Here is a 22,449-nt window from a genome sequence, read left to right as displayed (position 1 = left end):
GGGTGTAGAGAAGCGTGTATTTTTCCAGAAACTGATTTGAAAGCACCAGCTCCATTTGAGTAATGACCCCGTGCATGAAGATAGTGGTTATTTGTGTGCTGTAGTATATGAAGGATGATTTATTTCATGACTACAGCTCTGTACTGAGTGAAATGACCATTGAGTTGTTTTCTGGCACTATGGTTGGATCTCCCAATGGCTCTCTGCTACCCAGCATGCCAACTGAACACAGGCCATGTTGTCTGCGGCTTTCTGAAATGTGGGGAGTGTGATTGTCTGGAGGGAATAGTCAGGTTTCTTTTGTCGCAAGGGACATATGCACTATTATGCACTGTTTAACATCAGTATGAGATGTTATTAACCAGTTTTAGTTGTATTAGATAATGCAGTTTGCACATTGTTTTAGCTAACTTCAATTAGTTTGGCTTCTTATATGCCCCGTTCCAATCAGTTTCCATTGGATAAAAATAAGCACTGTTTTGTATTATTATAATTATTTTTTGGAATGTCTTGCTTCACACTGAAATATGTCAATGAGTCTATTAATATATATTTGTTGTATTCCAGTATATTGTCAGTGTGGGGTTATGAAAATGCATATAGACTTCAAAAGAACATTTTTACAATTATGTTAAATATTTGTGCCACTGAAACCATTACTAAAATATATTCTGTATGAATAGTATCTTATGCAATATTGACCTCCTAATGCCCTTGACAGACATTTCCTGATTTAGAAAGGACTGCTTCAACACAAAAATCTCAAATCTGTTTACTTACAGCTAATTTTCTGTAGCACATATCAGACTTTACATATCAAAAAGATTCAGTTTCAAAGCATTTTGATATGTAATACACTTTAAATTACATTTACAACCCATTTTACGCTCTTTATGTGAGTATTTCTACGTGAAACAAGACGTTTTATTACAATTAGAATGAATGGGCTCTTTCTATTGGTGGAATCATGAGAAGTTGAAATTATCTACCAGAAGGAACAAAAAGTCTGTTTGATTTCATGTTGACATTTTCCATAAACTCTGAACTATTTGATTTGCAATAATATATATTTGTAGGTTTACATCCCATTAACTGTGTATGGCACCCTGGAAACATAAAAAAGCATGTAATGTCAACCAACCATCTGGCACTGGACCTTTAACCTGTAACAACTGCGATGCATTTCTTCATTTGCATCTGATTTGAATAACAATCATCAAGTGGTTGTAGTTCAAAACAAGAGTTTAAAGGGATAATTCACACAAAAATGAAACAAACATGATGTGTACTTTCCAAACTTATCTTATTATTTTAAGGAGTTTCACATCTCTATTACATACGATGGGTGTTCATAGTCATAGTCACCATATTTGTCCTAAAGGACAAAAAATGGCTATGAAAGCTAGCCAAAAGTAGTCCATAGGAATGTTGACCTGCTTCAACTCGAAAGCAGGTCTGAAACTAAAAACAGCAACCGTAAAGTTGGTATTTTCAGTGAAAACTGACACATTTCTGTCTTGTTATCATCTTCCATTTAGTAGTTAATTAGCACAACTAGTGTTAATGGGGAATATTTTAGTTCAGAATTTGTGCTGTATGCGATAACATCAAAAGTGAGAGTAAAGACATTTATGATTAAGATTTATATTTCAAATGTTTTATTTTGACTTCGTTTCTTAATAAGAAATGCTTTTAGCACCAAATCAGCATTACAATGATTTCTGGAATATTATGTGACATGTGACAGCTGCTTTGAAAATTTTGTCTTTCACGGGAATAAATTACATTTGAAAATTAGATAAATATGATAAATAAAATAAAAACAATTTTAAATTGTAATATTTCACAATATTACGGTTTTTAATGTATTTTTGATCAAATAAATGCCGCCTCTGTGAGCATAAATGTTCACTTTAATGAGCATTTAAATTCATACTGACCCTGAACTATTTAACATGGCTCATTCAATCTGAAACTGCATGTTTCAAAGAGAATCAAATGATTTTAATCTGTTCAGCAGAATGTCCTGTTGAAGAAAACTGATTCGATGTTCCAGGATGAGAGAGGGCCTCAAACCAGATTTCCCAATGTTGTAATCAAATTCATGCTTTACCTCACGGTGACTAAACCCTTGAGTAAAACCCCTCTGTGAGACCATCCCTACCCTAGCACGGCAAGACAACTCTCAGATGAAACAACTTCCCTTCATTTGAGAAAGAATTCCCTTTTGTCCTCTCCCTGATCCCTCTGCAAATTAGTTAAATGAAGCATGGGCTCTCTGATGCATGTAGCAAAGGTCTGAAAGCCGGGGTTACAGAGACCCGACAGGGAGGCTGTGTTAGTTTCATGCTGCTTTTTGGAGGGATAAAAAATATCAAGTGAAACACTCAAGAAATTATAAGCAGGGCTGATTTCTAGGAGCAGAACCCAACCATTAGATCCTTAATTGCATCTGGAAGCGATGTATATTACACCAGAGGGTGATCTCTCTGGCAGGATATTAGATTTCAGTGGTATGCTTTAGTGAACTCTTGCACTACAGTAGGTGGTCCAGCATCTGTTTTAGGACAAGGAAATTTTATGCAATACAGGGCGCGATAATGTGGTTTGTAGTTTGTCTTTATCTAAAGGTGTATTGCACTAGAAAACAAGAATTTAAAATAACATTTTGATAATGCATGATTTTAAAATTCTGTATTCTTAAGTTTGATATATGCTGCCATTTACAGTTTTTGGAATGAGTAAGATTATGAAAGAAATACATTTATTTAGCATGCATCAAAAGTGACAGTAAAGACATGAATAATATTACAAAATATTTCCATTTCAAATAAATGCTGTTCTTTCGAACTTTCTAATCATCACTAAAAATCCTAAAAAACTAATATATATATATATATATATATATATATATATATATATATATATATATATATTTAATATATTAAAATATAAAACAATTATCTGAAATTGTATTAATAGTTAATAAAATGTATGTTCATTTTAAAAAAGTATTAATAATAAATTTTCTCAGCAAATATTGATATGTGGAAATAATAAACATATTTCAATTTTATTACTTAATCATGATGTGATATTTTTAATTTGCTTAAAACCTTTAATTTTATTTCATTTTTAACAAATCAATTGACCTCCTAAATCAATAATTACTGGCTGTTTGATATCAGCAAAAAATCCTATCCACGGAGAGATCAAACCCTTTCTGAGAGATTCAGTGAATAAATGTACTGTTAGTTTTGTTTCAGGGTAACTTTTATATGTACAAATGCAAATAAAGTGATCTCTTTCCTGTGGGACATGACCTAGTTCTCATTAAACTATTGTTTATTTAATCCCTTTAGATCTCTCTTCTCTAATGTGTGTACCAGTGCTAGTTACTAAGAAATAGTAACTAGTTACAGTTAATAGTTACTTAATTCAAAAAGTAACTCAATTACTTTGTTGATTACTTACACCAAAAAGTAATGCATTACTGTTAAAAGTAAATTTACTTTTTTAAAGAAATTTCTTTAATGTTCCCATTAATGCACTTTTATGCGCTTTTTTAAACACTATTTTGATTAAGTCAGACCAGCACAAAATGAATATCACAAGGATTTCTGAAATAACAAAACACCTGAATAATATATTAAACTAAAGTGGCGTCTACATCATGAAAGCTGTTGTGTTGAGCCCTTAAAAATTTTCTTTTCACAGCTTCAATATTTCCATTCCGTACTGCTTTCCACATCGAAACATCCACGAACATAACCAGGTGAGCAGATCACTATCTCACTATTTGATTGCTCTAGTCTTTATCCACTCATCATCATCATCCACCAATCAGAACACACAAGAACTCTTTGACCACAGCTGCTGTGCTTCAAAAGCTCTTGCAGCAGCTCAACATGACTCAAGACTCAAGTGATTCGCGAATCCGCTCCGAACTCCCGAATTGATTCAAATGATTTGCGATCCCCAAACTGACTCAAATGATTCGCAAACCCGCTCCGAACTCTCGAGCTGATTAAAATGATTCGCGATCCCCAAACTGACTCAAATGATTAGCAAAACCGCTCCGAACTCCCGAACTGATTCAAATGATTCGCGAACCCGCTCTGAACTCTCTAGCTGATTAAAATGATTCGCGATCACCAAACTGACTCAAATGATTCGCGAAACCGCTCTGAACTCCCGAGCTGATTAAAATGATTCGCTATCCCCAAACAGACTCAAATGATTCGCGAACCCGCTCCGAACTCCTGAACTGATTCAAATGATTCGCGATCCCGCTCTGAACTCCTGAACTGACGCAAATGATTCGCGAACCCGCTCCGAACTCCTGAACTGATTCAAATGTTTTCGCGAACCCACTCCGAACTCACGAGCTGATTAAAATGATTTGCGATCCCCAAACAGACTCAAATGATTCACGAACCCGCTCCGAACTCCTGAACTGATTCAAATGATTCGCTATCCCGCTCTGAACTCCTGAACTGACGCAAATGATTCGCGAAACAGCTCCGAACTCCCAAAATGATTCACATGATTCGCGATCCCGCTCTGAAACTGACTCAAATGATTCGTGATTCAGCTCCGACATTGACTCAAATGATTCGCGATCCCGCTCCGAACTTCCGAACTGACTCAAATGATTTTAGTAAAAATCTTACTAAACAAGTCTCTAGTTTTGTGTTCAGTTAACATTAACATTGTCTTTCAACATTTTTCAAGGGTAAGTTATAATATATATAATCCATTTTGCATTGTTACAATGTTGATAACATTTGTAAAAGAACTATGTTTATTTATTTCTCCCAAATACAGTTTATTTGCTTGCAAAACTGATGCAAAACAGCATGTTTTCATTTAGATACTGCAATAGGTCATTTTCTCAAAACCCTTCATTTAATTTTGCATCATCCTGCAGAGTGCTGCTTACAAATAAAAGGGGACCTGTAGGTCCACATAACTCAGAGAGAGTAAATACTGTTTATTTACAGATATTAGAGACATTGCAATAAAGCGGGTTAAAAATCATCAAATTTACTCTTATAGGCAAAATAAGGATAATATTTGTTTTGTGTGTTCAATGTTTTGTGTGTTCATGTACAGTCGCCGTCATCTGTAGTCTTTGTGAGCGTTGGTGTCATCTGAAGTCTTCACAAGTGAGTTTGGATTCAGTCTGGAGCTCTTGTAATCTCTAGAAACCTTGGGATGGGCATCCTGAGATAGAAACAGGAAATAAAAAATAGAAAGTTAAGCATTGCTGCTGCTGTTCGTATGATTTCAGACAAAAGATTATGTATTTAATCACATATAACTGGAGTGCATGGTTATTAGATGTGTTGTGTGAATGCTAAACTATGTATTTTAATCTAATTTAAACAAAAAAAAAGTGTGCCCGAGCCCCAAATATTATTAGGAAGGCTATTTCAAAGAAAAATACCCCAAGTTCTACTTTGATAAATTCTTGGTATTAGAATTTAGTGACCTCACTACAGGCCAAGCACCACAGCTGCTGCTGCCCCCATTTGTGCTTATTTTTCTCTATATATCTGATTTGATCACAAGTAGGTTTAATAAAGGCACATCCAAAAACTTTAGGCAGGTGCTCAATCACATGATACACTTCACCAATCAATAAACAAAAATTAACACACTGCAACTAATGCTCTCAAAAATCAGTTTAATGATTCATGTGATCCCTTAGTAAAAGTATTATTTGTGGAACAGGTAGTCTCTTTAGAATGGAATACACATGCCACAGTACCATTTTAGTAGGTGGAACATCATATTTGTAATTTATACTACCGTTAAAAGCTTGGGGTCAGTAAGATTTATTACATCTTTCAGAGAAGTCTCTTCTGCTCACCAAGGCTGCCTTTATTTGATCAAAAGGAAGGAATAAACAGTAATATTGTGAAATATTACAATTTAACACAACAGTTTTCTATGTGAGTATATTGTGAAATGTAATTTATTTCTGTGGTCTAAGCTACTTTTTGTTACTCCAGTCTTCAGCGTCACATGATCCAAGTCAAGTTAAGTCAAGTCAAGTCACTTTTATTGTCACATCACCACAGCACATGTGCCTTGGTGATTGAAATTATTTTGAGCTTGCTCCAGAAATTGCAGAAACAATTAACATATAACCATACAGACTTCAACAGGTGAAAATGTGCAATATGCACATACATATAGTCAGTACACACAGTGTACTATTAGACATACTTACAGTTGACACTACACATTATACACTATACACAGAATGTACACGTTTCACATTATGTAAACATATATAAGCATAAAAATATGCTAAGGTGCAACAGAGTGTATGTGAAATGGATACAGAAATGCCATGGATGTGCATTGGATGGTATCCAGTGGAAATGGGTAGGGTATTGTATTAAAAGCAGTGTGTATGTGTAGTCCAGTGTTGAACTGTTGGAGTTAAAGTGCAGTGTGGCATACCATATTGTGGGAGGGTGCTGTTTTTTAGTCTGATAGCCTGAGGGAAAAAGCAGTCCCTCAGTCGGCTGGTGCATGATCGGAAGCTGCGGAGACGTCTTCCTGAGGGCAGCAGATAGATCAGTCCGTGGGATGGGTGGCTGGAGTCACTGATGATCCTCCGGGCTTTCCTTATACATCGCCTGGTGTAGATGTCCTGGAGGGAGGAAAGCTCACTTCGATAATGTGGCTGGCAGTTCGCACGACCCTTTTCAGAGCTTTACGGTTGCCAGCGGTGCTGTTTCCAAACCAGGCAGTGATGCAGCCCGTCAGGATGCTCTCTATAGTGCAAGTGTAGAATGTTCCGAGGATGCTGGGGCTCATTCCAAACTTCCTCAGCTGACTCAGGAAGATGAGGCATTGATGTGCCTTCTTCAGCACTGCGTCAGTGTGTATGGACCAGGTGAGATCCTCGCTGATGTTAAGGCCGAGGAACTTGAAGCTGCTTACCCGCTCCACAGGTGTCCTGTCGATGGTGATGGGTGTGTGTTCTCTGCTCTGTCTCCTGAAATCCACCACCATATAGATGCAGAAGCCACTTTAGTTTTTTATGATATGTAAAGATGTAATCATTACATATGATAACATAGATTTCATTTTTAAACAGTATATATATATATATATATATATATATATTAGTGCTGTCAATCGATTAAAAAAAATTAACTAATTAATCGCACAATTTTTTAAAATTAATCGCGATTAATCGCGATTAATCGCAATTAAAAGACTGAAACTTTTTGGATATGTAAATGTAAAATGTAAATAATTAATGTAAACTCAAGACAAAGAAACTATTTAAATTCAAAATATGATTGTTTATTGGAATTTTTGTTTAACTTGTAACACAGATTTTCTCATGTAAACAACATACCTGCAATTAACCATCAATATTCTCCAAATTAACTGTTGGCTTGAAAGCCATATTTATTACAGAAATAAAAACACAGGCATGTAAGTACCATTTGAATTTCAAAACAATCAATGCCAATAAAAAATTTCCATGTTGAATTCTAATGTTTTCCATGAGTGAATTCTAATTTCCATGTTGAATTCTAAGTGGACTGCAAAAAAATTCCAAAGTATAGTCATTGCCAGTGCTTGAAGTGGGCCAGAGCACCAGTACTCAGTACCGCCACTTCCAAATATAGCTCTTGAGCGTACCGCCACCTCTCCGTGCGCCCAGAACGTGCTTGTAGCGTACCGGTACGCTCATTTGGACATCTGTTTTAATAGAGGTTTTAATCTTTTACCTGCACTGCCGATTTTCAGAGCGCCCTTCACAATGTGAGCTTCCTAATTCATCCCACCCAGAGCAGTAACTACATTACCCATTCACCCTTAAGTTATACAAGTGAATAGCGCATGTGTCGCTTTCCCACTGTTAAGTGTCAACAACTCAACGTGGCCGGAGAAGGTGTGTGAAACTCGTTGTGAGTTATACTAAAGCAAAATCTTGAGTATTTATTGTCTGATAAACATTAAAAACCGTCTGCGGAGGTTGAGTCGTCCTGCAGCCCCCGCTGGCTGCTCATTGGCTGCAGCATCTTTTTTCTAAGTTCTAAAAAAATACCGTAGACGACAAGGCACAAATTTAGATATTCATTTATCTAATTAATCTATAGCCTATGCACAAAGACAAAATGATCTTTTTGTCCCCTTTTTGTTTTAAAGCTTTTATTTCTGTAATAAATATGGCTTTCAAGCCAACAGTTAATTTGGAGGATATTGATGGTTTATTGCAGGTATGTTGTTTACATGAGAAAATCTGTGTTACAAGTTAAACAAAAATTCCAATAAACAATCATATTTTGAATTTAAATAGTTTCTTTGTCTTGAGTTTACATTAATTATTTACATTTTACATTTACATATCCAAAAAGTTTCAGTCTTTTAATTGCGATTAATCGCGATTAATCGCGATTAATTTTAAAAAATTGTGCGATTAATTAGTTAATTTTTTTTAATCGATTGACAGCACTAATATATATATATATATATGCTGTTTAAAATGAAATCTATGTTATCATATGTAAAGATTTAATCACTTGAGTCTGATCTTATTGATCTGGACTTGAGTCATTTGAGGGAAAATTATGTTTGATTGGGACTTAAGAGTTAGTGTAGACCTGATTAAGAGATGCCCGGAGATACAAAAGCAATAAAATTATAAATCTTTAAACATTCTTTCTTTTCTACAAGAGCAACTGAGAAGCCCAGAGTAACGCCGTAAATAAAGTGTGTCGCGTTTTACTTCACTCTTTCAAAGAGTCTGTCAGAATAGATTAACAGACAGAGACCACTTTTGTCAAATTGACTTCGAAGCTTTTTTCCTTCAGTTGTTAAGGTGGAGTTTGCTGGTAAGTCTTTGTTGTAAAATAAAGTCTATTGATCTGACAAGACATCCATTGGAGTTAAGCATCATTTGATCTAAGACTTTTGGAAATCAGAGCTTGAAGTAAGTCTGAAGAATTACTGTGAGTGATTAGACAAATAAAATACTACAACATGCAAGTAACTGAAAATAAAAATGTTTCTGTCTGCATGTATGTGTGTGTGTGTGTGTGTGTGTGTTTGTATACTGTATGTTTGTGCTTTTGTAAGGGAAAGATAGCGGGAGAAAGAGAGTATGTGTTTTTTGTACACAATAAAATGTAATTTAGTGTCAAAACCATTTTTTTCATATTTCTCTTATTGTTTACTGTATTATTTGCCTGGTCAGTGTCATTGTGGGTTTTGGTTATTTTGCTGTTGTAGGCTGTAAGGGCCTTTGAAATAATGGACATGTAATGTGGTCAAGACCTGTCTGGAGCTACTTTAGCCGTGCGTTTCCCTCAAAATACTTGCATACCTTAGAACATTCGCCAGCCATCAGATTAAAGCATTCAACAGCCCTGCAACAAATTACATTACATGACATAATATAATATAATATAATATAATATAATATAATATAATATAATATAATATAATATAATATAATATAATATAATACTTATATTTATTATATATATATATATATATATATATATATATATATATATATATATATATATATATATAATACTGTAATTTTCTTCTTCATCATTTTTTAGTTATTTATTTTGCCCTTTAATCAGTTAAAGGGATAGTTCAACTCCAAAAATATATTGTTGAATATAAAATAAGATATTTTGAAGAATTTGGATAACCAATACTGTAACTGGTCTCATTTGCTGATTGAATATGACATTGGCTAAATTGAATGTCATTTTAGTCAAAAGCCAAAAATGGCTTTAATTTTAAATCCTCTGATTTATCTCATGGTTAAAATCTTAGTGATGACCATGCACAGCTCTAAAATGCATTCTAGTCATATTTCAGGTAGAAATCTCATTTATTTCCTCCTCCTCAGCCACTGAAGACCAAGAAAGCTGCATGATAGATATGTTTCCTCACCTCCCAATTTGTTCTGTAGATTAATAAGCCTGCTTGGAAGTGAGTATCAGATACCTTGGATAAATTCCTGTCTTGTCTGCCTCTATCTTCCTGCAGACTATCTTGTTTTTTAGATCTGAAGTTGTTTACAACTCCACACACACCCCGTCATCTTTTTTTTTTAAATAACAGACTTTAGTGCCACAATCCTCCCAATTACGCTGAATTCACAGGTTCTCTAAAGTAAGAAAAAAATCATTGCTGGCTCTCGTGAAGTTGGTAGAACTGATGTTTCTGGCTCTGGAATAACTCGGTCCAAATCTTAAATTAGAGCTGGCTTGTTTTTAGTGCTTATTTAATGGTACTAGTGGGCTTAATTAGTTAATTAATTCATGTATGTATATTAAACCTTTTTATAGATAAAATCATTTTAAAGTAAAATACTTCTCTGGAATGTATTTCTTATCTTTTCAAGAACAGAAAGTCAACCCTGAATGACTTTTTCATGAAATGTCTGTTGAATAGAAAACGTCCCTGAAAAAGTACAGGGCATACATTTTTCACACTCGGTCTCAAAACAATGTCTTTTATTGCCCAGCAGTGCAACACAACAGGATACTTTTGTAACAGAGGCCGAGGTCCATTGTGTCAACCTCTTTTTTTTCTGTTTGCCTCAGCAGATAAATAGTTCACTTGTTGTTTTGCTCCCCTGTTCGTCCTCATCGCATCCCTGTCCTTGAGAAGAACAGTAGAGATCAACAAATACAGCATGAATCCTTTCACTGGTTGCAATGAATGCTGATTGTACAAACACACAAGCTCCTTTATAGTCTGAGTTTAAGAAGATATCTGCTTCCTAGAGGACTGGACTGACCAATCATAACTTTTCAAACATCATCCATCACTCTGAGCATTTATTGTGTGGATGCTTTGCAGCTGGCAGCCTGCTTTTATTTATATATTTCTGAAGGCAAAGCAGGTACATGTGAAGGACAGTAAAGCGTATATGAGCTTAACATCATTTTCTTTTTGTCCTTGTCACTCTTTCTCCTCCATAATGAAAGAGAGCTTCTTACAGGAGCTATAAAGCAAATTCAATTCAACTCTCGGCCAGGTAATTCCCCTTGGGGCAATGTTACATAGACCAAAAATAAAAAATAAACTCTACATATTTCATCCTAAATACAATTGCCTTAGAGAAAAGCAAATTGGTTTCTATCTAAATGCAAATTTGTACTTCTGTGGTACTGTTGGTGAAGTGAGCTCATGCATGTGGGTTTTGGACCCTTCTGAGACACATGCAAGGCCTCAGTCATGTATGACATTTCACTATTTAATCATCAATGATTGACGGTCTGTTCTTAAAAAGAGATTTGAAATGATATATGCTGAAATATTTGCTGCATGCTGTACTGTTTTATGGAAAAGGCTTTTTTAATGTAAGCATGGAGATGATTTTTTGGGAGTTTATTACCTTTGCCTCAATTTACTTTTAAAGCATGTACAATTTTTGTCTTATTTAAAAAAATATATATTATTTTATGTGATTTTTACAATTATTTTATTTTATTATTGAATCATATGTATTTTTATTATTACAATAGTGTCTATATTTTTTACCTAATTTCATATAATCTTTATCATATTTTGTTATTTGATTTTATTGTTTTCAATCAATATGAAATATTTTGAAGAAAAACATCAAGTCACAGTTATTGTCACAAATGACTGAAATTGTCACAGCACTCAAAAATGACAGCAATGTCAATAAAATACATAATATTTTAATTCGACTTTTTTATTTTATCTTTATTTTATATGATAATTATTTCTTTCTGTATTTTGTTAGCTTTTTTGATTTGATTTTGTTACCAATTTTCAATCAGAATTACATATTTTGAAGAAAAAAAGGACTCAAGTCACACAATTATTGTCATGCATGGTTGATCATTGCTGTCATTTCTGAGTGCTTTTACAGTCTGTGGAGCTCAAAGCATTTGCCTGCAGACCGTGATGTTTTTGGCAAAAGCCTGTAGTCTTTGAGAAAATTAGAAAATGGCCACAAAAGCCCTGGGGATAGAGATGAGAGATGTCGGATATCTGCTCCATCACTTCAATACTGTTATCTTGAAATTGCCCATCGCTCAATTATTGTCAGAACCGGTGAAGAGCTGATGAGCTAATCGGACCTTCGCTAATCTCAGTCTCATAAACAAGATGTGTATTCCCTCACATTTCACGACAAAAGAAGTGGTAACAAACATTGTTTGACTCTATTTAGGACTTCAGCTGCCAGTCCTGCTTAAAAAATAAAAATGATGATTTGATCTGTCTTGACGTCTGCTGAAAACAGTGTCTGCAGTAAGCTATGTGAGGATATTGCATTATTAAAAGACTTTAAAGTTTCTCATCCATCTCACTCCAGTGAAATCACAACATTAATGCAGCCAAAACAGGCCATGATTACTGATTTACATCTACTGACAAACAGATGCTATTTTAATTTGTTTATTTATTTGAAAAATGATCACTGGAGCAAGATTTGACCCCTCGCACTTGAAGCGAAATATTCCTTTGGGTCACATCAGCTCATGCTCAGATTAAAGGCTGAGCCTCCCTAAGACTGAAATCCTAGAGTCGCCTGTGGTAATAAATGCTCTTGGTTTAACCTCAAGTATTTGATACTTTTCTTTTAGTGTCTGTTGTAAACTTGAATGTGACAATTTCACATCCTTATATTCCTTGTCTTGGCTTCAGTTGAATAATTCTGTAATATTTCTCTGTTGTTAAATAGAGTTAATGTATTTGTCTATGTAGCAATCACAAATGGGTTAAAAGTGAATCATGACAACCTTCAGAAATAAAATAGAAAATGAGAAATATTACATTCTCATGTACTTCACAGACACGCTTAAAAAATTATATTTGCTGAATATTTACTTACTTCCAGACTCTCAGCCCATCCAACATGTAGAAGTTTGTTTTCTTTATTGGAACTAATCTTGGACAAATTTAGCATTACATCACTTCCTAACTAATGTAGTGAATGGGTGCCGTCAAAATGAGAATCCAAACAGCTGATAAAAACTATTTGCTTAGAACTATTTAGGATTATTTTGGCTTGTAGATGGTCCTCGACCTGTGCATATTTCTCTCCTGATTCAGACATGATGCATTTTTCACTGGAGAAAGCAATATCATGGATAGAGGACTTGTTAATTAGGAAATGACAATTTAAAGTAAAAAAAAAAATGTCTTGATGAGGTTTTTCACTTCGCAAGACATTAATTGAAAGACTGGATTTGTGTGGATTACTTGTAGATTATTGTGATGTTTTTATCAGCTGTTTGGACTCTCACTCTGACGGCACCCATTCACTGAAGAGGATCCACTAGTGAGCAAGTGATGGAATGCTACATTTCTCAAAATCTGTTGTGATGAAGAAACAAACTCATTAACATCTTGGATGGCCTGAGGGTGAGTAAATATGTAGAAAATCTTCATTTTTGGATGAACTATCACTTTAAATGAGGCCATTTTGGACAGGGTCCTATACTGCAATTAATTGTGTAAAGTGTACACCATAATGTGAAAAACACAAAAGAAATCAATAAACTGAGTCTTTAAATGTGAACAATAATACAAGCTTTTGTCTTGTATGAGGACAGCTTTGTAATGTGACGGCAAAAAAAAGACAGAAGTTTTTAGTAACGTTTTCCAAGTCTCAAAGCTGTTTTGTTTGTAGTTAATTGCAGTACTTGGCTCTGAAATTGAACCTGAATAGATGAATATTTTTGTTGTAAGCACATCTCATTAACCTTTAGCATAGTTTTCTGCAATGCTACTGAATCTACAGGGCTACAGCTAGGAAATTATATTTTTTCTGAGTAATGAGCTTGCTGTCTGAATTATATGTGATAATGTGAAAAATACTGTGTACCGTAAATAATAATACGACTGTAAATATTATTGTAATATTTCTCTTCACTGGTTGCACAAACACAGCACAAACCCTGAACTCTTAATGAACATTTATAAAAATTTATTCTTTTAATGAATTATGGATTGTATATTAATGGATTTTCAAATTAATTATTTCCAATAGATTTTTAACATAATTATACGGTATTCAAACATTTTATTTCCGAAAACCATACATTTGATATAATTACATTTTATTTAATGGTCTGTTAAATCTAAAATAATTTTTACTAATGTATATGCATGTGTTACAAAATGCATTACAAACATTTCAGATTTCTTGTAGTTATATCGGATTTTATTTTTAGGTTGCCTCTAATCCACTTTTCAATTACCTACTAAAGCACAACATTCATATTATCTCTGTTGTACTAGACTAAGAGGATTTTAATGAAAAGTAGGACAAACACATTACGTTGTTTTGGTTGCCCTATTTTCTTTTCCACCTTGTCTTTGACGGTGTACCAGTGCAGCACATGTTTTCTGATAATGCGGTTGCTCTTTCATATTGCCACGTGTTGTCTCTGGAACTAACCTGTATGTGTGTTTCATTCGTTACCCATGTGGGTGCAGCGAGCACTGGCTGTTTTTGTATTCACTGTGTTTACTGGGGAACTGGATGGGGTTTTTGAAGAGAGGGCAAGCCCCCTGCATTTAAGCCTAGTTGATTGACAGTTAATTCCCTCGCCTGGTTCCACACGCCTGTATTTCCTTCCTTCTGTAAATCTGATCCCACCAATTGGACTGTCATACACTCAGACACACACACACACACACACACACATATACATACTGCACCCGTAATTAAACGTCCTATCACACTGTCAGAAGTGGATTCCACTAGTCAGTTCCCACTTACCATCACCTGTAACGAACCATCTGACACCAACCAGAAAATGGCAAATCGGACTAACTGTGTTGATGAATTACAGGAGGCTGGTTTGTTTTTTGGTGTGATTTTATCACCATGTAAATCCGACGAGAAAGATGTGACAAACAGCTCTTGAAAGGCTTGCTGATGGGAGGTCACCAGTGTTGGAAAGTTACTTGCAAAGCTAATCTACTAATTATTTAAAATACAGTCAGTCCTTTTGGGAAAAAAATTGATACATTTCAAGCTACAAAAAATGTGTTAATTGCATTATTTAACAATCATTTTGAACATCAGAAGCTAAATATTTTGCATTTGCATATATATTTATTAAGAATAAGATGGTGTTTATTTTTTAAATAAATTTTTACAATATTTTATTGTAAAACTGAATATATTTTAGTTTAACATAGACCATTTTTACCATTATTTTTAACATAAAATATATGGTATTCAGACACCATACATTTGACAGCATTTTTCTGTAACGGTCTTGACCTGTTAAATCTAATATAATTTTTACTGTACACACTTATTATTTAGAAAACACTTATATTAAATGGTTATAATTTCAATTTATATATATATATATATATATATATATATATATATATATATATATATATATATATATATAAAAAAATATAAATTGAGCAAGAGAACCCTTTCAGAAACATAAAAAAATTATTTCAAACAACAACAAAAAATTTTTTTTTAACATAGTAAGTTAACTTTTTTTAGTGCAAACAGTTTAACATTAAACATTAACTATTTTTTTTAATTATTTTTTAGGTTAGATTCATTTGTACTTTTACTTATTTACCAACACACACAATCGTACTGTAGGAACCACTCTGTTAAGACCAAACTGTTTATAAGAGTTTTAATGTGCTTCAACAAGAAATTAAGTGTTAATTGATGGGAAGCATTTAAAGAAAGAAATGTGTCTTCTCCTGCAGCTGAATGATTTCTCTTGAAAAGCTTGGTAGCGTTTCACAGAGATACATATTGTGTCTTCAAAGTAATAGCACTTTTCGATTTGTTCACACTTAATTGTTAGAGTATTTTTATCTCAACTTGCACACAACACACCTATACGAACCAAAGGGGAATATAATCTTGTTTAGCTGCAAAAAAAAAAAAAAAAATACAGAAGCCACTTTTTGTTGTTTTTGTCATTTGTTGTTGACATCAGAAGTTGTTTACACCCATTCTTATGTTTCAAATTCATCTGTCACTTGGTAAAATTTAGACAAATTAGACCCTTTTATGATAAGGGTGAGAAGAAGAGCTGGACCAGGAGCCATTATTCTCCAAACCCATTTTTCTCCAAGGTTGTTGAGATTTATCCTTGGGTCACTGCACAAGTTGCACCGTTATATGCATTTTAAACATTCACAGTTTAGCTAGTTCTATAATTCTCTATTCGTTTAAAGGAGTAGTTCATTGAAAAATGAAAATTTGCTATCAAAGATCTTGATGAATTTGTTTCTTGATGCTTATCAGTGGTTCCTCTGTGGTGAATGGGTGCTATCAGAATGAGAGTCCGAACAGCTGATAAAAACACCACAATAATCCACAAGTACCCAACACCAGTCCAGTCCATTAAAGACATTAATTGATGGACTGAAGTCGTGTGGATTGCTTGTGGATTATTGTGATGTTTTTATCAACTGTTCGGACTCTCATTCTGACGGCACCCATTCACTGCAGAGGATCCATTGGTGAGAATGTAATGTAATGCTACATTTCTCCAAATCTGATGAAGAAACAAACTCATCTACATCTAAGATGGCCTCAGGGTGAGTAATCATTCAGTAAAGTTTAATTTTGGAGTGAACTATTCCTTTAATGTGCCCATCTGTCAGGGTCAAGGTCACACAGTACATACTTACAGTACAGTTTCTATGTGAATCTGTGTGATATGGCACTGACTCCTGGATTTCTGTTGACAGGGAACTTCTTCTCACGCTGGCCCTCGGCCAGGTCTTATCACTGCTCATCTGTGGGATTGGCCTGACCAGCAAATATCTGGCGGATGATTACCACGCAAACACCCCCGTGTTCCAGTGCTTTCTCAACTACATCCTGCTGTTCCTGGTCTACACCACCACACTCGCAGTCAGGCAAGGTAAAGGTGGCTCCTTGAGGTTTCTGAGCAGTTTAATATAACACTGTCAAATGGAAACATAACGTGAGGTTATCTGTAAGACAAGGTGACGATAAGACCACATATATTTTTTATGAGAGACTGTCAGAAAAAGGTTATTTGAAGTTTTTCATTAAAATGTCTCTTTTCTGTCTCGTTTGTGACCTCTTCTGGGACTCTGGCAGAAACTTTCAAAACTACTAACCTGTTTCTATTCAGAAATATGTCAGTCAGAGTCCTGACTTTGATGTTCATATGCTTTTTTTTTTTTAACTAAGTTAAATTTTAATATTATTGTTCAATTACAGACAAATTCTCTTATTTTCCTATATTTCAATTAATAAAAACATAAATGCATCATAATTTACTTTTGTCATTTTTTTCTGAAGTAAACGCGAAAATTGTGTTTAGTTTAGCATATATTATAAATTGTTTAAATATCATTTATTTGTAAAATGTCAAATTAGCATTGACTGAACTAAGTAAATGTGGATAAATACTCTGTCCTTTAATTATAGTTCTAAATGAAACATAGGAGTGCATAATAAACCTTGCTTTAATGTTGATGTAGAAGGCATACGTTTCATATTTCTAAGCATTTTCACTGTGTGTCTAGATGGTTAGTCAGGTTACAGGTGTTGTCCTCAGGTTTTAGTTCATAATTGATTTCATGTTGAGCTTGGTGTTTTGGCACAATGTTTTCTGGCACACTTTCAGCAGGCTTAGAATAGAAATGGAAAAGAGTCGTGTTCTGAGCTGAGAAATATGCCATCTCACAGTCTATTTATATCAGATCACATGTGATTCCCTGACTAACACTCTTTTATACAGAAATCAGGTTGTTCTAATAAGCTCCTTTAAGATCATGAGTCATTTTTTGAAAGCTAAGCGGGACCGTAAATTATTTTGGATGAGAATCTTTGCTGCGATACAATCGCATATCATACTTTTATACTATAAATATCACACAGAGTATGATTCAGATTGGTTAAACAAGCAAATATTTTTGTATAATGCTGCTAAACTCAGTATTTGTTATTTGAAATTGAATATTTCCATGAAAATGCAAAAATTTAAATTAAATTAAATTTATGCATTTAGCAGACGCTTTTATCCAAAGCGACTTACAGTGCATTCAGGCTATCAAATTTTACATATCATGTAAGTAATGATGTCATATGTTCGTACAATAAATGGACATGTCTAGATGATTATTATCATTATCCTTTGCAGTTTTGGAGACTTTACATAGACATATATATATATATATATATATATATATATATATATATATATATATATATATATATATATATATATATATATATATATATATATATATATCAGCTAGTATTAAATAATAGGTGAAGATAGTATTTTTTTTGTTTTACATGTGATAATCTGAATAGTAAAAGTTTGGCATAGTAACTTTTAATCGTAGCTCTTTTTACACCCATAATGCATCATTTTAATTGACTGAACTGCTGAACTGTATTTTGAAGCATGCAAACATTGGACGCAAAGGCTGCGTACAAACTCATTATTTTAAGCACGACGCTCTGAGCGAGCCATCAGCGGCCCCTGACAAACCGGCACAGTCTCTTTGTTCTACTCCAGTGACCAAGGAGTTGAGTCTGCAGCCTTGGTAAACACGGCCACACGCTACAGAAAGTGGGCAGGTACTGTGTGTTTTTAGGATAATGAGAGGGCAATAAGAGCAGCTCCCTGTCAGCCGGTCTGTGTCCACAAGCTCCAGCTCATCTTCTATAGTCCCACAACGTAGAGGCTGTCATCTTACCATAGCTTGGGTAAAGTGAAACTTGCTTTTCTCATTTCCTTCCCTTCCTGTCATCTCTTTTCACCTCTTCTGTGTAGCTTGTAGCTGTTGTGACCCTTGTGCTCCGTTCAAAGTGGATTTAAACCACATAACTACAGAACTGGAGAAGGACTAAGGAGGGAAATTAGCCTTTCTCTCTCTCTTTCTAGTAAAAACTGCATCACTTTTTACCGGTGAGACATAATGTGTTTTCCTGTACTAATGCGGCCAGGCAATTATTAATTACTTGGGGCAAATGCTGATGGCTGACAGAAACATTTCAAGCGACAACGTTTTGCTCTGCCCTGCAATATTAAGCCTGATTCATATTATGGCAATTCCAGAACACTGCGCTCCACTGATCAGAGGCAATTTTAAATACACCTTGTCTAACTTTTAATAAATTGAGAAAGCTTTCATTTGCTTAAGCCAGCCAAACCTCGGAGGCAGTGTTAGTTTAGTATCACTGAGATATTTTTTTATGAATTTTTATATTTATATTTCTCGGTTTTCATTTTGATTTTAGTTTGTAAATTGTATTGTGAGCTTTTGTTATTTCTATTAGCTTTGTCTATATGTCTTTACAGTTTTTATACATTTTTATTTTATTTTCAGTCTCAGTTATTAGTTAATTTAGTTGTTGTTGTTATTATTATTATAAGTTAATTTAGTTATCATTAATATATCAAGGCAAACTAAATAAAAATTACAAATGTATCTGAAAATTAATAAATTATTGTTATTATTATTATTATTTATTTCACTTAATTTATTTCAAGTATTAGTTATTTATATATGTCGAAATTAAAATTACTAAATTAAAACGATATGTTAATAATTCATTTTGCCTTGGCAGCTAGATTAAAATATACAGATTTAATACTAGATTAAAAAAATATATATTTGACATATACATATCTTCTATATATATATATATATATATATATATATATATATATATATATATATATATATATATATATATATATATATATATATATATATCTTTAATACATCAAGGTCAACTAAATAAAAATGGTGGCTTGGTATATGCTGAAACAAAATAAAAATATTTCAGTTCATTTATTTAAAGATTTAATTATTTTTAAATGTCAAGTTAAACTACGGTAAATAAAAATTATGAATGCCAACTAGCTGAACTAAAATACATTTTTTTAAATATTTTATTTCAGTTAATTTATTATAGATATAGTAATTATATTAAAGCTGAAAAAAATGTAAAAATTTATTTCAGTTAGTTTATTTCAAGGATTAGATATATTAATATGTCACGTTAAACTAAACTAATATATATCTATATATATTGCATTGGCAACCAGAATTAATGTAATTATTACATATTTCAGTTATTTTATTTAAAGCATTAGTTATTTTCATATTTTAAGTTAAACTAAATAAAAATGCTAAATGTTCTATTTGACAACTAGCTGAACTAAAATAAATTTATTTTAAATATTTTATTTCAGTTAATTTATTTCAAGCTTTGATGAACATTTGAACATGGACCAAAGCGATCATGTTTTGATCCGACGGTATGTCTTTTGTATTTTAAAAGAATAGTGTTTTTCTGATGCATCTGTTTGTTTCAGATGTAAATTTCTGAGCTGTTTAGACACTGCTTTCATTGTATAAAGGGTCTTTTGATAGCGTACTGTATCAAGTAAGCTACATTAGTATCAGGTTCACTAATATTGAAAGATAAAAATGAAATAATAGTCTCCCAAAGCATGGGAGAAACATTAGTGTATGAGAATAACTTGTCTACCCAGTGTGAGGACACAAACAGAGTCAGAATAGTTGTTGTTCCAGCAGGACGGGGCTACCCAGCATATGGCTCTCTCTCCTACAGTATTGTTGCAGAAATAGAAAACAAATGTAATGCATGCCAAAATTCTTCTTACCAATCTGTCAGTTGTGTACCAAGGCTGCCAAGTGGACGCTGGCAACGGGAAACGACTAGTGCATGGCAATAACGGTTATAATAACAAAAAAAGACACTGAAAACAGTTGCTGTGAGGTAGAAAAATTGAGGAAATCATGTGTGAAAACTGCACTCTGCCTTGGCTTTGTTCATGCCTCAAGGTTTAGTGCTGTCCTAAATGCCACCTTCAAATTATTTTGGTGACAAGATGTTGTATTGATGTTTATTTATATACATTGTCTCTACAAATTTACATTTTTAGATTAAACAAATTAATTAATAATTTCTGATATTTATATATTTGATAAAAAATATTGTTTCCAATAGTTTGATGTGTTTCTTTCATTTTGTACAGATTACCATAATCTAAAATGTAATTTCTAGCAACTAGAATTAAATGCCAACTTGCTGAAATAAAATAAGTTTTTTTTTTTCATATTCAAGTAACAATTTTTTTTAATAGTTAATGGTTTAAATTTAATTAAACTATACCCTAATGTATTTTAAAAGAATAATGTTTTTCTGATGCATTTATTTTTTCAATTGTATGTTTTATTTTGTTTGTTAAATTGGTTATGTTTACATTAATATATATTTATACATTTAGTTAAAAAAAAAAAGTGATGTGTCATTCAGCCAAGTATGGTGACCCATACTCAGAATTCGTGCTCTTCATTTAACCCATCCAAAGTGCACACACACAGAGCAGTGAACACACACACACACACACACACACACACACTGTGAACACACACCCGGAGCAGTGGGCAGCCATTTATGCTGCGGCGCCCGGGGAGCAGTTGGGGGTTCAATGCCTTGCTCAAGGAAAGGGTCGACCCATAGGGTCGTGTTATTGCCAGCCCGAGATTCGAACCCACAACCCCAGGGTTTGGAGTCAAACTTTAAAGTATTGTCTCTTACAGTTTGATATGTGTCTAATTTTTTACAAATTATCATCAACTAAAATATAATTTGCAACTAAAATGAAATGGCATTTCATTAGAAAGTAATATAGCCTAAAATGGCTGAATTTGACATCAAGAAATATTAACTAAATTGTCTGTTCTTCATGGGTATTAAGTAAGCCAAGACCAGTGTTAATTTCGTTGACGAAGACTATGACGAAAAATATTCGTCAACTAACCTTTTTCACGGACGAAAACTAAATAAAAACTAAATAAAAAGTCAGATATGATGACGAAAAACGTGACGAAATATAACTGACACTTTAGTCAACGAATAAAAATGAGACGAAAATATATGGGAGGGACGAATGGAGAAGAGATACAATCAGAGCGAATCTTTGAGGGTAGGTTGATCTATGCAGAAGCTGCCGAGCCATTTTAAAAAGCCGCGGCAAATGCAAGCGCAACAGCTAAACAAAGCAGCAGTTACAAAGAAAAGAGAACAACGATGAGTTTGCAGAAATTCGCACAGTTTCGCGGACGTTTTCATAACAGTTTAGTTGTTTACACAGGGAACTACACTGCGACCTTTTGAAATGCCATTGCGACCCAAATTTTTATGGGGTCGTAAATGTATCACTGATTATTTTTGTACCTACTTATGTGTAATGCTATGTTTTAATATGAGCATTTATTCAAACAGAAATGTGTATTTTAAGAATACGCTTTATAACGTGCTCCGAGCATTCAACACATCAAGTTGGCTTCAGCCCCGCAATGCGGGAAAGTTGAACTGAGCAGCTGGTTACTCGCGCAACACTGAATCGAGCTCTCCTTCAGGACGTTTGCGTCCTCCTG

General features: G+C 33.7%; 1 protein-coding gene across 1 annotated transcript in view; it reads left to right on the top strand.

Moving 5' to 3' along the window:
* Positions 1-22,449, top strand: part of LOC127938740 (solute carrier family 35 member F1-like) — a 76,700-nt gene that overhangs the window by 21,750 nt on the left and 32,501 nt on the right. The window contains exon 3 of the mRNA XM_052535569.1: positions 16,735-16,910. Within this exon, the coding sequence (XP_052391529.1) occupies positions 16,735-16,910 (176 nt within the window). The remainder of the gene's footprint in view (positions 1-16,734; positions 16,911-22,449) is intronic.

This window comes from Carassius gibelio, chromosome A20 (genome assembly GCF_023724105.1).
Source record: "Carassius gibelio isolate Cgi1373 ecotype wild population from Czech Republic chromosome A20, carGib1.2-hapl.c, whole genome shotgun sequence".
NCBI classification, from domain to species: domain Eukaryota; kingdom Metazoa; phylum Chordata; class Actinopteri; order Cypriniformes; family Cyprinidae; genus Carassius; species Carassius gibelio.
This window is presented reverse-complemented; position numbering and strand designations above follow the sequence as displayed.